This window comes from Halichoeres trimaculatus, unplaced genomic scaffold (genome assembly GCF_033239565.1).
Source record: "Halichoeres trimaculatus isolate MK-OKI-2021-1 unplaced genomic scaffold, fHalTri1.1 fHalTri1_scaffold_14, whole genome shotgun sequence".
In the NCBI taxonomy this organism is placed as follows: domain Eukaryota; kingdom Metazoa; phylum Chordata; class Actinopteri; order Labriformes; family Labridae; genus Halichoeres; species Halichoeres trimaculatus.
The window spans coordinates 13,648,254-13,662,946 of NW_027437192.1; the positions used below are offsets into that span (position 1 = coordinate 13,648,254).

Consider the following 14,693-nt stretch of genomic DNA (forward strand, 5'->3'; position numbering starts at 1 on the left):
GTTATTTGTATCTATTGCCAGGTGGTAGGGGTCAAAATACTGTAGAAACAGCCTTTGTTTACATTTTACACAACAAAGATTTATGGTGAGTGATTTATTGGACTGTAAAAAGAGAAGGAGATGAGAATTCTTAATGTAAAAGAAAAAAACAAAGGCTGCCAAAATCTGCATGTGGAAGCTCCTCACAGGAGCTTTAACTTTTCCTTAATCATATAATTTACACAAACAGTTTTGGGTCAAGATTCCTTGACTAAATTAAGCTCCGTAGTCTAAAAAATAAAAAAATCAAAATGGTCCCAATCCACTTTAGTGAGAGAAGAAAAAAATCTTGTCTTTGATTTCTGATATATTAAAGCTACTTTAAGATTTTTTTTTTTTTTCTTGAGAGTGGGGCCCCTAGTTGACAAAGAAATGCCACTGATTTGTTCCTGTCCATGTGAATGTCAAGTTTTTGGCAAAAAAAAATAAAAAAATAAAACAAAATAATGTAGCTGCCATTAAAATCTTTGCTGTGGTCATACAGTACAGATACATACAGTTGATCCTGCCACCTACCCCCAGCTACAGTTTGTAGTGTTTTAAAAAAACCACATAGAATTACTGACACTTCCCTCCTGGTGGTCTTGTTTGCTGTTGAAAGTCACAAAGATGCAGCTATATTAATTTCATCCCATTTCATACACTGCTAAAAACTTCCCACTGGAGCTTTAAAAAATCACGCAAATATCTTTTGAATTTATAAAAAAAAACTAAATCTATCAACACATCACTGGTTTCTTGCCCGTCTTGGTGCAGTAGACCTGCGATGACAGCACTGATTGATATTTAATCTCCTCCTAATATTATGCATCCTCCCACAGCCAGTCAGACAGAACAGTCTGACACACACTGTTTTTGCCTTTTTGAGAGCTCGCTAATGGAGCGCTATATATGACTGTTATCTTGTTATTAAAGCAGCACTAAAACATCTTTGAGTAATTATTTTCTAGCGAGGTGGAGACTTTTAATAAACCCTACGCTGATGTCACCGTGATGCCCGCCAGCTGCTTAGCTGAGCCAACTCCAAATGATCTGAGTCAACTGTATAATCAGAAAAGCACTCCCACACACGGCGCTCTTCACGTCTGCCTCTTACATTCAACTCAGACAGGAGGAAGATGAGCCGACAGGATCAGAAATGTTTTTTAATTCAAATAATTAGCATACATTAGCTTTTCTCGCACAAAGACGGAGCGTGTGTTTTTTTCTTCTTCTCTCAAACCTCGCAGCAGAAATCTACTCGCCCCATGGCTTGACTAGAGAAAAGCTATTTCCAGTTTCCATTATTTATTAATACCTCTTTGTTGTTGCTCATGTCCTAATCTCATTTCCTTTAGTCATTAGCGTTGTTAGACATCAAACACAGCTGCTGGAGCACTGAGAGTAGCAAAGTGAGGGGGGGGCGGGAGAAGTCTCGTTACTGCAGTTGAACACTCGATAAAGTAAAGACGCTTTTTTTAATAAGGCTCACTGCAGTGCAATAATTTTCTATAAAACTGCTAAAAGTCTGATATTAGCGGCGTAGAATTTGAAATAATTAGTGGCTTTGACATGCTGAGTGTTCTTTTTAATCTGGCTAAAAACGCGTCCATGTCTTGGAAAACAACGTTTTGTGTGTGAGTTGTTGTGACCTCTTTCCCTCTAATGTCTTCAATATGTCTCAGTAAACTCAAAGTCCCATGATGCCTTTTTCATTTGCCTATGTGCCTATTTATCACAGTAACGCTGCCCATTCATGGCATTGCAGTGACATGAAGTCCCAAAGCGCATTCTCATGCTAATGTTGTGCTCTGTGTCTCTGGCTGCAAGCTAATGCTATGTTATGCTAATGCTGTGTCATGCTAATGTGATGATATATGGAGAAATGGCAACCACAGCGATATATGTAAGGTTATTCTGTTTAAACAACACTATTTTAGTCTGTTTATATCTTTCAGCTCTACAAATAAGATGTTTTGAGCTTTCGTTGTTGTGGTGTTATGTTGATACACCAAATGCTAGCTGAGTGCAGTTGGCCTGTCTTTGAGGATACATTTTTTCTTCTTTCAGAATATTAGAGTTTAACAAGGGTGTAGAATAACTCTGTGACTACTTACTGGCTGAAAAAAATGAACACAAATTTCTTTTTTTTCTTATTTTATTTTGTCTTTAACTTCTTGATATAATTCTCCAAAAGCAAAAGCAAGTTTTGGTCCTTTTATTGCTTTAGGAAACAAACCTATTTTATATGATGAGTGTTCATACTGACCGTCTCTCTCTTTCTCTGGATGTTTCCACAGGATGACAGCGATGGGATCCCGTGGTCGGAGGAGCGGGTTATGCGAAAGGTGCTTTACCTCTCACTTAAGGAGTTTAGGAGTGCACAGAAACGGCAGCTGGATGGAGACGGAACCACAAACTCGAATGGTGAGCACATGTACCCATACAATTCTGCCACATCATGCTAGGCGAAGGGTTTTAACACACTCCAAATCTGAAGAATAAAGCTTGAAGTGGATCATTTTAGACTTTCAAACTGAAAAGGTCAACCTTTTAAGCATTAAGATTTCGACAAATCTTGATAAAACTGTAATGAGAACCTTGCTCAGCCCTGCACCGATGGGAGAAAATCTTAAAATCAAGGAAACTTGAACTGTGTTTTGACGAAATAAAGAGGCCAAGGAAATCCCTGGCTGCTCTGGCTTTTTGTGGACTAAATGTCAGAGTTGCCAGTTTTGTCTGGCTTGGCTGACGTTAACATCTCAGTCTTGTTCTCCATTCCTTTAATTGTAGGCGACAGTTTTATTACTTGGTCTTTAAGTCAGGACTAAGCTTGTTTTCCTTGATTCTGGAGCGTGATTTAATAGAAATTGGACAGAGTCAAATAAAGAACAGATGATCATGGACTCTCATTAGCTGTCTGTTGTGGGTTGGTGGGCAGAAAGCTGTAGTCTTTCTCTCAGCTGGTTCGGTGTCACATTCTCAAAGAAACCATTCAGCTGAAAGTTTTCCTTTTCTGCTGCTGCAGCATCAGACAGAGAAACCCTGGTGGTGCCACATGAGAAAAAAAAAACACATTAAAGTGTTGTTAATCTTTCCCAGCTCGGACATTTACATATAACCCTTGTGTCCAGGCTCATTAAAACAAGCACTAATAGAATCCCTGACATGAATTAATACCTGAGGTTGCTTACTTTGACAGAAATCCAATTCCAGGTGGAAGCCTGCTATGGTTACACCTGAGGGACTCCTCTGTCGTGCTGTGTAAACCTGTAACAACAGAAGAGTCGTGAGAGCGTGGGGGCTGGGGTAGGAGGGGAAGAGGGAGTTTTGAACCAGACTGCCACCTTGTCTTTGTTTGACACTGATGCTCCCCCACGAAAAAGCCCTCAGCCAGCCAGCAGCGGAGATTTGAACTTCACACATGCCTCAGAAGCTATTCTCAGCTGACATTAACACAACCCAGACACCCAAAGAAAGGGAAGCCGTGCAGCCATCCAGCTCTGCAGAAAGGGAGACAGACAGACAGGAGGGAAGTCTCTTTTGAAATGAAGCTTGTCTTTCATACCTTTTTTTCCACCCCCTTTTTTTCCTCATGTTTTCTTTATTATAGATTTCCCCACACCTTCATTTGGTCCGTCTGTGTCTGTGCACAGAGCCCTCTCCTCTCTCCTGTAGCTTGTGTATCTCCGTGTGACTGTCTGGCATCTCATAGCTGCCACTCCACAGCTCCTCAGGGCCTTTTAAGCCACCGCGGGTAGCTGACCTTATCGCCTGAATAAAAATGAGTCATTAGAAAGCGTTGGCGGCCCGTCGTGCCGGGGGTAATGACAGCAGCCCGCGCTCACACAAAAGGGAGCCGGGCTGAATAGACTGGCCCTGCTGTTTTAGAGCACCGTATGTTAGCGAGGCTTTGGAGGCTGTACCAGAAGCACAGTTTCCCCGCTTTGCATTGATGTTGTGGTGAAACTGTCAGCCATTTTGGAGGATCGCACCCAGCATGCACTACATCCTGAATGGGCAGCTCCTGCTGGTTTAGAGGACTACGGGTTAGAGAGTTTGGGCTGTTAATGGAACCAGACATGTGCTTTGGTTTTCTAACTCACTGTCGACTATCAGCCATTTTGGAGAGTCAGGCATGCAAAAAACATGACCACTGGAAAAAGTAATAAAAGCTGGGAGATAAAAGAGAGCTGTCACATCTTTTTTCAAGCTGATGAATGGATAACTTTATCCCTAAAGTGTGAAAAATTAAAAGCTTTTAAAGCTTTTATGAGGAGTTATTAACTGCTTATTAAACAGAATAAAAAGAGCTCTGCTGTCTCTTAACAACCTACATCAGCAAACGAGACCATCAGAATAAAGATATACTACTCCATTTAAGTCACTTAATGAAAAATGCTGTTGGACAACAAGAAAAGACTGGATAAAAAATCTTTTTTATATTTCAAATGATTAACATTTAAGATAAGCAATACATTTTACATATGACTGTAAGATGATAGTTTGTCGGCAAACAAAAAATAATAATCACTGTTGCATACACAAAACAAAATCTGCAAGATTAGATCATCTATCTTGGCCACAGGGGGCGCCAAAAATGGCACACAGTGTGTGTGTGACCAATAGAGCTTAAGCAGTGTTTTGACTTTTATGTTTTTCCATGTGTCTTCCTAAAACTTTGATTTTTTTTTTACTACATCAAAGCCACAAAACTTGTTTTTTGCTATTTTCCGTGCAGTTTGGAAAAAAACAACTTGATTATCAAAACAGGTGCTCCAGCCTGCTTCATGCTATAGTCCTACTTTCAGTGTTATAGCAGGATTAAGGTTTCTGCACAAACATGATCCACGGAAATGAGATGCATAGAACCAGCACGAGGGAACCCATGTGGTTTTTAAACTTTTTAACACTCAGCCAAGTGGCCGTTGGCGTCAGTTCCCAAACTTCAGGGGCTGGAGTATTGCAAGCGCATGTCTACCACAATGCTAAACTAGAGTAGAAGAAGTTTGCATTTGTTTACAATGTTTACAACATTATTTTGGCCAATATCTCTTTTCTGCCAAGTGTGGCTGCAGTTTCGTGCCAGGAATTGTTGGTCCCATGGTTATTACAGTATTTTCGTACTTTAAACTAGTAGCTCCTGTTTGTCCAAGCGTCTCTGCAGAAAATAGAAATTAACTGCATGAGGGGGGCGAGGCTGCTAAAATGACGTCATTTGTCTGCATAAACCAAGCTTTGATGTCACAGAGGTGCGACGGTGGGCCCAGTCTTCCCCCTGAGAGGTGGCACTGAGGCAAGAAGGGGTCATGTTGAGTGGGCTTGTAGTCAACGTCTAAAATTAGAGAGCCAAAGATATTGTTTATTTTATTTCTGGCTCAAAGTTATTTTTTATTCAGCTTTCAATCAATTTAAGAGAGCTTTTAAACTAAAGCTTGGTGCATGTATTTATCTAGAGATACTGTATGTGTCTGGTCTGGCAAACACTGCCCTGCTGGAGTATATCCTGAGATATGCTGCCACTGTTGTAGAAAGTAGGTGTCTATAGACTGAAGGAGGTTACCTGACTGTTCACCTCCAGCAGCACAAGCTCCCCTCAGCTCTCTGCCTCCCTCCTCCCTTTCTCACGTACTGCCATCCAAAGCCAGACTCCACATCTCTCCTCCTCCTCGCTCCGTCACTGTGTGGCAGCAGTGGCTATCTGTTTTAAAGGGGGTGTGGCTGTCTGTCAGTCAGCTCCACGCATGTGTGTGTGCGTCTGTCTGTGTGTGAGTGTGTGTCAATCCCTCTCCCCACCCAGCTTTCTCTCTGCCAGCCAGCAATTATGCCATCTCTCTAACCACTTTACCTCTGTCTGTTGGCAGCCGTCCATCTCTGTGTCCATCACACTTCCTGCTTCTCTCTGTCTCTTCGCCTGCATTATTTAACAAATGACATTATGCCCTTCTGCATCCCAGCTTCCGCTCCATCCTCCCCTCTTTAGCCTCATTCCTTCTCTTCCTCCCCGTTCTTCATCCCTATCTCTCCTTCCCTCCGTCCGTCTGTCCTTCCGCTCGTCTCTCCCCCCGGATGCAGGGATTCATTACACATCAATAGGACTCTGGTTACTGCCTTCTCCGCAAGCTCCTGTCTCCTCTCTCCTTCCCGCTGCTCCATCTCCTCGATTATGTATCTCCACAGCGCCCTCCTCTTCCATCCGTCTCTGTCTCCCTTTTTTTCTCACCACCTTCCTTTTTCCCTGCTTTGTCCTTCCTGTCCTCTGCCCCGTCTGTCTTAACTACCCACACTATCTGTCACCCAAGCCTTGCCGTTATTTCCCCCATCTTCCTCCATCGTGCGCCTCCCTTCTCCTCCTGTTCTCCGAATCGTTTGTGCTGCACCTCCTTACCTCGCCGTTTTCCTCTCCTTGTCCTCCCTCTCCATTTCCCTGAGAGCTATTGATGGAGGAGCTGGCTGCTGGCCAAAAAGCAGGAGAGAAGGGGGCTCACTATTTGCCCATTTCTCCGACTGTCCCCTCTCTTTCGGCTCCTATCCGTCTCCCTGTCTCAGGACCTGCTGCTCCTGTCCCCGTTTTTTTTAAGCACGTCGTCCCCTTTCCGTCAGCGCTCGCTTGGCTGTCACTCTGCTGTCTGTCTGTATTTCCCATGCTGCCAGCCCCTTGCATGGCCGGAGTGGCAGCCGTGGAGGCTAAAAACACTGCGTGGGCCCTCGATTTTCTCTCTGGAAAACCACCAGAGAAGGATGGAAGGGATAAAAGGAGACAAATGGAGAGGGAGAATCGAGGAAGCTAATAAAGTGATAAAAGACTTTGCATCTATTTTGTCTCCATGTGCTCTTTTAACGCAGCATTTCAAGGCCACAAAAAGATCCCATCTCTGCCTTTGATGCTTTAGATTTACAGCCTTGAACTGCACAGTGCTGTTTGCCTTTGTTCTGCCTTGTGGTAAGTGTCCCGCCGTGATGTTAGCTCCAATTTTGAAAGGAGGAACAATATATTTCGGGCAATTTGAAATCTTAGGCAGCCAATTTTAGTATCTGCTTTTATTCTGAAGGACGTCTGGGAATGGATACTGTAGGGAGTCTCCCCAAAATAAAACATCACACTGTTTCTTTTTCTATTATCCAGCTTTTTTTAATTGAATACAGGCACAGAGGATTACTTGAACAAAAGAATAGAAGTGCTCTTGTTTACAAGACGGAAAAGGAGATTCAAGTGTTTTACACCATTAGAATTTAAACTACAGTCATCATCTGACAGGATGCTTTGATTTATCTGCTAAACGTTAAATCAAAGCCCTGAAACAGTCCTCTGTTCATTAGCTGTGACATCACACTCATTTTACATTATTGTTAAATGTAATCAAGAACCTATAAACGCCCTCTCAGACCCTACAATGATTCTTTCTGATGGCAACACTACCCCACTACACTTATCACAGCAGCTCCCGCTAATAGGCTCCTCTCAGCCCTGTGATACACCATGTTACGCTATGTACCTCTGCTCACTCCCTCCTGCTCTCTTGAGACTTGGAGGTGAACAGAGCGAGGCGATGGGCTTAGTTAAGCATGCATAAATCTGATTAGAAACCCCCACCCAAAGGAGCAGCAGTTGGGATGGTCCACTTATTTGATTTCCTTTTTCCGTCCCAACCTTTGCCACTCCTTACAGCCAGGAGCTTAAACCCAAGCTCTGGACTCTTCCCCGCCTGTCTGCCACGCTCGCCCCATCCCGGGCCCCCTCGGCTGTCCCATGATTCCCAGCTCTGCCCCTCAGATGGGCATTCATGTGCAACCAGCATATGTCAAACAAGTCTTTGGAGGAATAAGGGGATAGACGAGGGAGGAAGGGAGAGAGTGGAGAAGGAAACACGGATAAAACGGGCCTGTGCCTGTTTGTTTGAGTTCTGTTGGGACGTCATGTGTCAGTCATTTTCTCAACACAACCAAAGTTAATGAGCAATTTGCTTCACAGACAAAACATACTTTCCATATTTCCTGAGCCAAGTGCACCATGTCCTGATTTTACTGCCTCTATTTATTATTATTAACAAATAGTAAAATAAACTTACAAATGTTGGAAAAAAAGAATGTAACACATCAATATTTTGCAAAGCAGTGTTGCATTAATTCGCCAAAGCCAAGTTATGATCTAATATTCTATAATTCAATAAACTAACAGTTTAACAGTACAAAGTACAAACAGTTCCTCCCTTTGTCAGCAACATGGTGTTTTTCTGTTTCTCTAGTAGGTCAGCAGAAGTTAAAGTTGGTGTAAATTAAAATTAAAAACATAATGTACATTTAATTAAAATCTAAATTAGTGTGAGTGCATTAAGGGGCTTCTTAACCTTTCTGTAATGCACATTTGCATTCAGCTTTTTTGGACTCTTGAGACAATGATACAAATTCTGTTTGGGTCATTGCGCTGTTTATGGTGGGTTTTCTAACAAACAAAAATTTCTGTAAAATTATAGAAAGGAAAACAAAAATCAAAGTTAACAAAAGTGAATGTCTAATTAGTCTCAGCTGGATTTAAATGAGGATAATTAGCCTTTGATCCAAATGCACGTTTTCATGTCGTGCAAGCACATTGCGTTGTTGTTTGTCAGATTCTGGAGGATATATTGCTCCCTTGCACATCTCTGCTGAGTGGCACATTGCAATACAACACCATGGCACCCTAAAACTTTGAAGGTCTGAGTGTCTTCTTCTCATTACAGCCTGCATGCTATGTGAGACAGACCCTGCTCAACAAGGGAGCACCTTTTGGAGGAGAACGCATATTGGACATCTCACTTTTGAACATCAACTGTGGAATTTAACTTAAAATCTAAAGGTCCAAAGTTAGTTTATATTTTCATTGCAGATCAAAAGCCAGCATCTGGGATGTACGGGGATTCATTGGTGCCAAAGGCATGGGTACCTTGAATATCTAGGAAAGCACTGTTAATGCTGAATGAGCATGCTACCATCTAGACAAATCTGTTTTCAGGGGAAACCTGGGAAGACCATATTACAGCAAGCAGCTGCCAAACTACATTTTGCAAGTATTACAAAAGTATGGCTCTGTGGTGGAAGGCTCCTGCTGCCAAACAAGCCTGCCTGTGGTCCTGACTTTTCACATAATGTAAAAACAACAAATTTGTAAGCAGCTGAAATCCTGTATGAGGCAAGAATGAGACGTTTCACTAACCGAACTCAAGAAACTGCCTTCGTTGAAACTGTCCAAACAGACACAGAGTGTAACACAATGACCCCGTTTCAACTTTTAAAACATCAGTAGCTTGCATCAAATTTAATCATGTATTTTTAACAAAACAATAATGAGTTCAGATTCAACATGTGCTATATTTTCTTGCCATTATTTTTAATTTATTGTATACTTTAAAGGATTTGTTATCATCAACATTTTTTCTCCTTTTTTATCAACATTTTGTCCTGTGTGTAAACTCTTTTAGAACTGGGCTTGAACATTTCATCTTTATTTAAAAGCTAATAAAAAAGTTTGGTAGGAATTAGGGATGGGTAACGAATAAGGTACTTATAAAAGGTACTGACCCAATTTCATCTGTAGTAATGAGTAGTGATTCAATTAAAGTCAAACGGTACCATGTTGCAGTACCTAAACACATCCTTGTGACTGTGAGGGAGTAAGAGAGTAGACATTTTTCCATGATGGACATGAACACAGCATTTCAAGTTTATATATCGAGGAAATAAATATGTTTAATTGAAAAAATTAGTAATAAGATTTTATTCTCGTGTAAACACATAAAAGGATTGAAAATTTTTACAATTTTAAACAGATATGAATCGCCAGATACCGAGTATCGATAGTGTATTTTATCAAATGTAAAAGGTGAGTATCTCCAGTTGGAATTAGTAATTTTGATTTCACATTTGGAGTTTAATGAAGGAATTTTAACTTAAAAAGCTATTAATTAAATATGAGCTTTCAAGTGCATGTTGATTCATTTTCTGATAAGTAGATTAATGTATAATTATTATATGACTTTTAGTTATTTACTTTCAAAATAGTTGTCAGAAATTTTAGCGTGTAAGAAGCTATGAAAGCAATTCAGGAAATCATATAAAGCTACTTTTTAGCTCTATTTTTAGTGAGATCAGGATAAAATTTCATCAACAAACATCTGTTGATTCCCATGCTGGCAGAAAACCATTGATTTATTCATCAAACATGTCAATCTTTGGAGTTGTACAAAAGTAGAGAAATATTTCTCCCATGCTGGGTGATTGGATCCTCTTTGTCTGCACAAGATTTTCATTAAACAAAGTTGTACTTTGCCTCAAAGCGTAAACTTCAAAGGCCTTAAAGAAACCGCTGGACTGATTGAGGGCATGTGATTGTAGGCCTTTCGTGCAAACAGTGACATTGTAACGCAGTGATTCACCCCATCATATAGACTTAGTGGCTCCCTCACACTAACATTAAGCATTGCCAGCAGTGCTACGGCCTTACTCATCACGCCGGCACTTGTTAACTCCATGACCGCAATGATGTGTGTGTGATGACTGTACCTCCGCTCTCAGGTACTGACCTGCCCTGCGTGTGTGTGAAAGGAAATCAACAGTGTGTGTGTCCATTCAGCCCAAAGCACATTTATAAATCTCAGTGAAATCATATGTTTGAAAACTGCTTTTACCTGCTGACACACTGTCATTTAATCGCACTACTTCCTCCTCCAGTCCCATCATTCTCTAATGACACAGTGCCCGGGCTTGTTACGACGGTAGCATCCTCGCTAACAGGATACCATTCAAGTTGCCACTTATCCTTAACCGGGCCCTCTTGTCTTTATTATCTTAATTTATTTTCCTTTTGACACTCACCATTAGGACTTAGCGCTGCCGGGTGATTGACACATCCCTCCGCAGCATCACTCAAATGGAATTTCACCAGCCGTGCAGTGAGGCAATAAACTGAGAAACCCTCAGTGACATGGCAGCAGAAAGGTGAATGAAGGGGTTTGACAGCTTTTGCTTTTGCTGAAACAAACCGCTGGGAGCTGGAGGCTTTCGTGAGTCATCGTTTGTTTTTGCAAAAATGGAGGTGAATAATTGAACAACCTGCCAAACCAAAGTCCAGTCAGGCATGAGGACGTGTCAGAACGGGTAAAATGTGATTAATTATTGCTAGTGTCAAAAGTTTGATTGCTGATATAAATCTTCTGCTTTCAGCTTCATTTGCGTAGGTGGAGCAGTGCAGTTTCCAATAGTCAGTTACGCTCTTTCTTGGCGTCTTCTTTAAGTCTCCCAGAAGCTTTTCTAACTTTTTCCTCGAGGAGCCCGTGTCACACATTCCTCGACTCAAAACAAAAGCTGCCCATGAGGAAATCCAGCCGTGTGATATCTGTTTAATTTGGTTGTCTTCCTTAATTACCATTGACTTGCACTCCTCTGTTTGACCTAATTTGAATTCTTGGTGCCTGTTGTTGCTTTTGATTTAAGAACCTGTCTGGGGGCTTATTTTGTTTGTCTGACTTGCTGGCTAAATATTTAATTAGGGCCTCTGTCAATTGGGCTCACCAAGAATGTCAAGTCCTGCAGTATCTGCTCACTTCTGCTCTCTGCCGCGGGGCTGTTTTCTTTTTCTCCCCTCTAATGCTCATGTCAAAGGGCAGGCGTCACAGACCTTGGTAGAGAAAAAGCATTTCACTGGAGAGAATATGGAAAGGAAAGTGAAACTAGACACAATAATGCAGCATTACAGGCGGTAAAAACACAATGTGAAAGGATTTCTCTCCAACTAATGTGACTTGAAGATTCTTTTTCTCCTCATTGGTTCGGCTTATTTACAGTAAAAAAAAAGCTTAAAGAGTTTGTTTCCTTTGTGTTATCAGCTCCTTTCTTAGTGTCTTCTTCTGTTTTCCTTGTTTTGTGCGCTCCACACTGTCAGATAAAGCAGTCCTCCTATAATCACATCAAAAGAAATGAACCCACTCAGCCTCAGCTTTCTACACTGCTTCATATCAAAAACAGAAGTCTTTATTAGCTCTGTCAGATAAAAATATAGCATTGTGGGTTTTTTTTTTCCTGAAAGTGGATGTTCTTTCTGTTTCCTGATTAGAGCTGAAACGATTCCTCGAATGATTCGAGGTACTCGATTACAAAAAAATACTCGTAATTTTCTCTGCCTTGAGGAATCGTTTGATTTTAAAAAAGATCAAAGAGTGGTATTTCAAATAGAGCTGAGGCCATATTAAGAGAGTTTTCAGACCCCTCAAGCTACCTCTTATACAAAATAGCAACTAGCAACAAATCTAGCTTCTTTCCTGGAGTTTGGAGACTAATGGGTCATTCTACGAAACGGGTGCCATTTGGGTCCCCAGCATTTGGTGAGATGTACAAAGCACAAAAAAATGTGTCAAAGTGTGTTTACAAATTTTGGAGCTACCAAAGCAAGTGCTCTTATTGACATACTGTATCAGAAAATTCTATTTCTTAAAGAGAAAAATTTTCATTCAAAAAATAACTGCTCTTTAACTAAACAAAAATGTATTTTATCTGATTACTAGATTAATCGATGGGATTTTCAGTAGAATACTCAAATACTAAATTATTTGATAGCTGCAGCCCTAATCCTGATGATGGTTTCTCTCTTTCCAGGTTCTTTAGTCAACGGGCAGCTGAACGGCTCTGGCTCAAAGGGAGGCCACAAACAAGATGGGTCCTTGCACTCAAAGAACCATGACGGGAGCAGCAAGTACGGCGAGGACGGTCCTGCAAAGAAGAGGTGAGACTGTGTGTGTGAGGATCCTAATCCTGTCTGGATCATGGGGTCATCCTAGAGCTTCGTCTGTGTGTTTTCAGACTGCGGCTGATAATAGAGAGGATACTCTTGAGGGAACTTTACAGCGTGAAGTGTGAGAGCAGCTCAGCTCTTCGCTGTGATTAATAATCTGAGCTTTTAGGGGTAAAAACCTGCTGCACGAAACCAGCTGCTCTAAAGTTTTACACGCACACTTTATCTTCCTCTTCCTGTTTGTGTCTTTCCCTCTAATGAATTCTCCTCTGCTAAATCAATGCGCAATGTGTCAGAGCTGCATTATGCCTGCATTGATTTATGAACTTAGTGTATGAACCCTCTTTGTCATTTCTTTCTCTTCTCTTCTGGACAGGAGCAAGTTGCCCATTAGTTCTGTTATAGAAGACGACAGTCGACACAGTGCAGTAAATAGTGCCACCCTAAACAGGGCACCGGGGTCTTCTAATGAGCTGGCTCGTCTTTGAATAGAAATGCCACTCCAGTCGTTTATAATTAGAGCTAAAAGTGAACACTAAATGAACATTTAAAAACTGGGCTTTTAATGTCAAGGCGGCAGCTTTTCTTTCAAACAAGGCTTGACATCACAAGAAAATTGACTTAAAATGGATTTCTTAAGAGGGATTGGTTTGAAAACACCACTCTCTCTGTCTCTCAGACAAATATTCCTGGAAAAAAAAAGGGATCCTTTGGAAAATGTGATTCATTCAGCATGAAGCAGGTTTTGAAATCAGCAGCTGGAAAATATGATTTACAAATAATCACGCTTCATAGAGAGCACAGGAGATTAAAATGGCCTGTGTGATGTTTTTTTTTCTCTCTGCCACAAAAGCACATACTTAAATTTTATGTCCCGAACCAGCAGCCGTAAACCTCTCTGTTGTGTTTCCATTGTCACGTCTTTCAAATTCAAGCTACCGTAGGAGGCAGGTGTGTGTGTGTGTGTGTGTGTGTGTGTGTGTGTGTGTGTGTGTGTGTGTGTGTGTGTGTGTGTGTGTGTGTGTGTGTGTGTGTGTGTGTGTGTGTGTGTGTGTGTGTGTGTGTGTGTGTGTGTGTGTGTTTGTGTGTGTGTGTGTGTGTGTGAGCGTGGGTGCATGACTGTGTGCTTGTGTGCTGTTTTGTTCCGCCGCTGGTCCCTCTCGCACAGACACACTGACAGGGCATCAAAGCATCAGTGTAAGGCTTAGGGGGGGGCGGAGTCTAGGGGCCGGACGGCAGCAGATGTCCTTCTGTAATGAGCAGCCCATACAGGCTCCATTCACAGCGCGTCCAGCACCTGCCTGAGTCCTGCTAGCTGTCATCTGATACTGTAACCTCCAAAAAATCAGAGCTCGGTCATTACCAGCTTTCATCTACCTGCCTTTGAAACAGGAGAGCCGGCTTCTGAAGCGCCTGATAAGACTTTAGAGCATGTTCAGGCTGTCTCGGCTGGAATTTACGAGGTTAAAGAAAGAGAAAGTGTCCTTTTGTGCAGGAAATTTTAGTAACAGGTGATCTGGAAGTCGGGCGGTGTAAATGAGATTGGCCTTGACTGACAAACACAGAAAATTGAATTCCAGTGACTCTGTGCTTTATACGTATAAACACTCCAGTCCTGACAAACTGCAGAGGAAAAGCACTGTAGACATAACATTTAACAAGGACACTCGCGCATTTCTTTTCTATTCCTCTGACAGCCTGTAGTGCTGAGAGTTGTGCGGAGTTCAGTTAGAGGCCAGGCTTATCTGTGGTTTTCATTATCCTCTAAACACACACTTGCAAACACACACACAGCAGGACTGAATGAAGAAAGACGCTCTATCTGATGCTAATGAAACACAAGCCTAGCCAGTGCTTGGCAGTGCCTCATGCTCTTTTAAAATGCTTATTTTGTGTGTGTGAGAGAGTGTGT

The 14,693-nt window shown here is 41.7% G+C and overlaps 1 protein-coding gene across 1 annotated transcript in view; it reads left to right on the top strand.

Moving 5' to 3' along the window:
- The window catches only part of jarid2b (jumonji and AT-rich interaction domain containing 2b), a 117,788-nt gene that overhangs the window by 56,519 nt on the left and 46,576 nt on the right, over window positions 1-14,693 (top strand). The window contains exons 2-3 of the mRNA XM_074687641.1: window positions 2,319-2,445; window positions 12,646-12,772. Coding sequence (XP_074543742.1) covers window positions 2,319-2,445; window positions 12,646-12,772 — 254 coding nt within the window. The remainder of the gene's footprint in view (window positions 1-2,318; window positions 2,446-12,645; window positions 12,773-14,693) is intronic.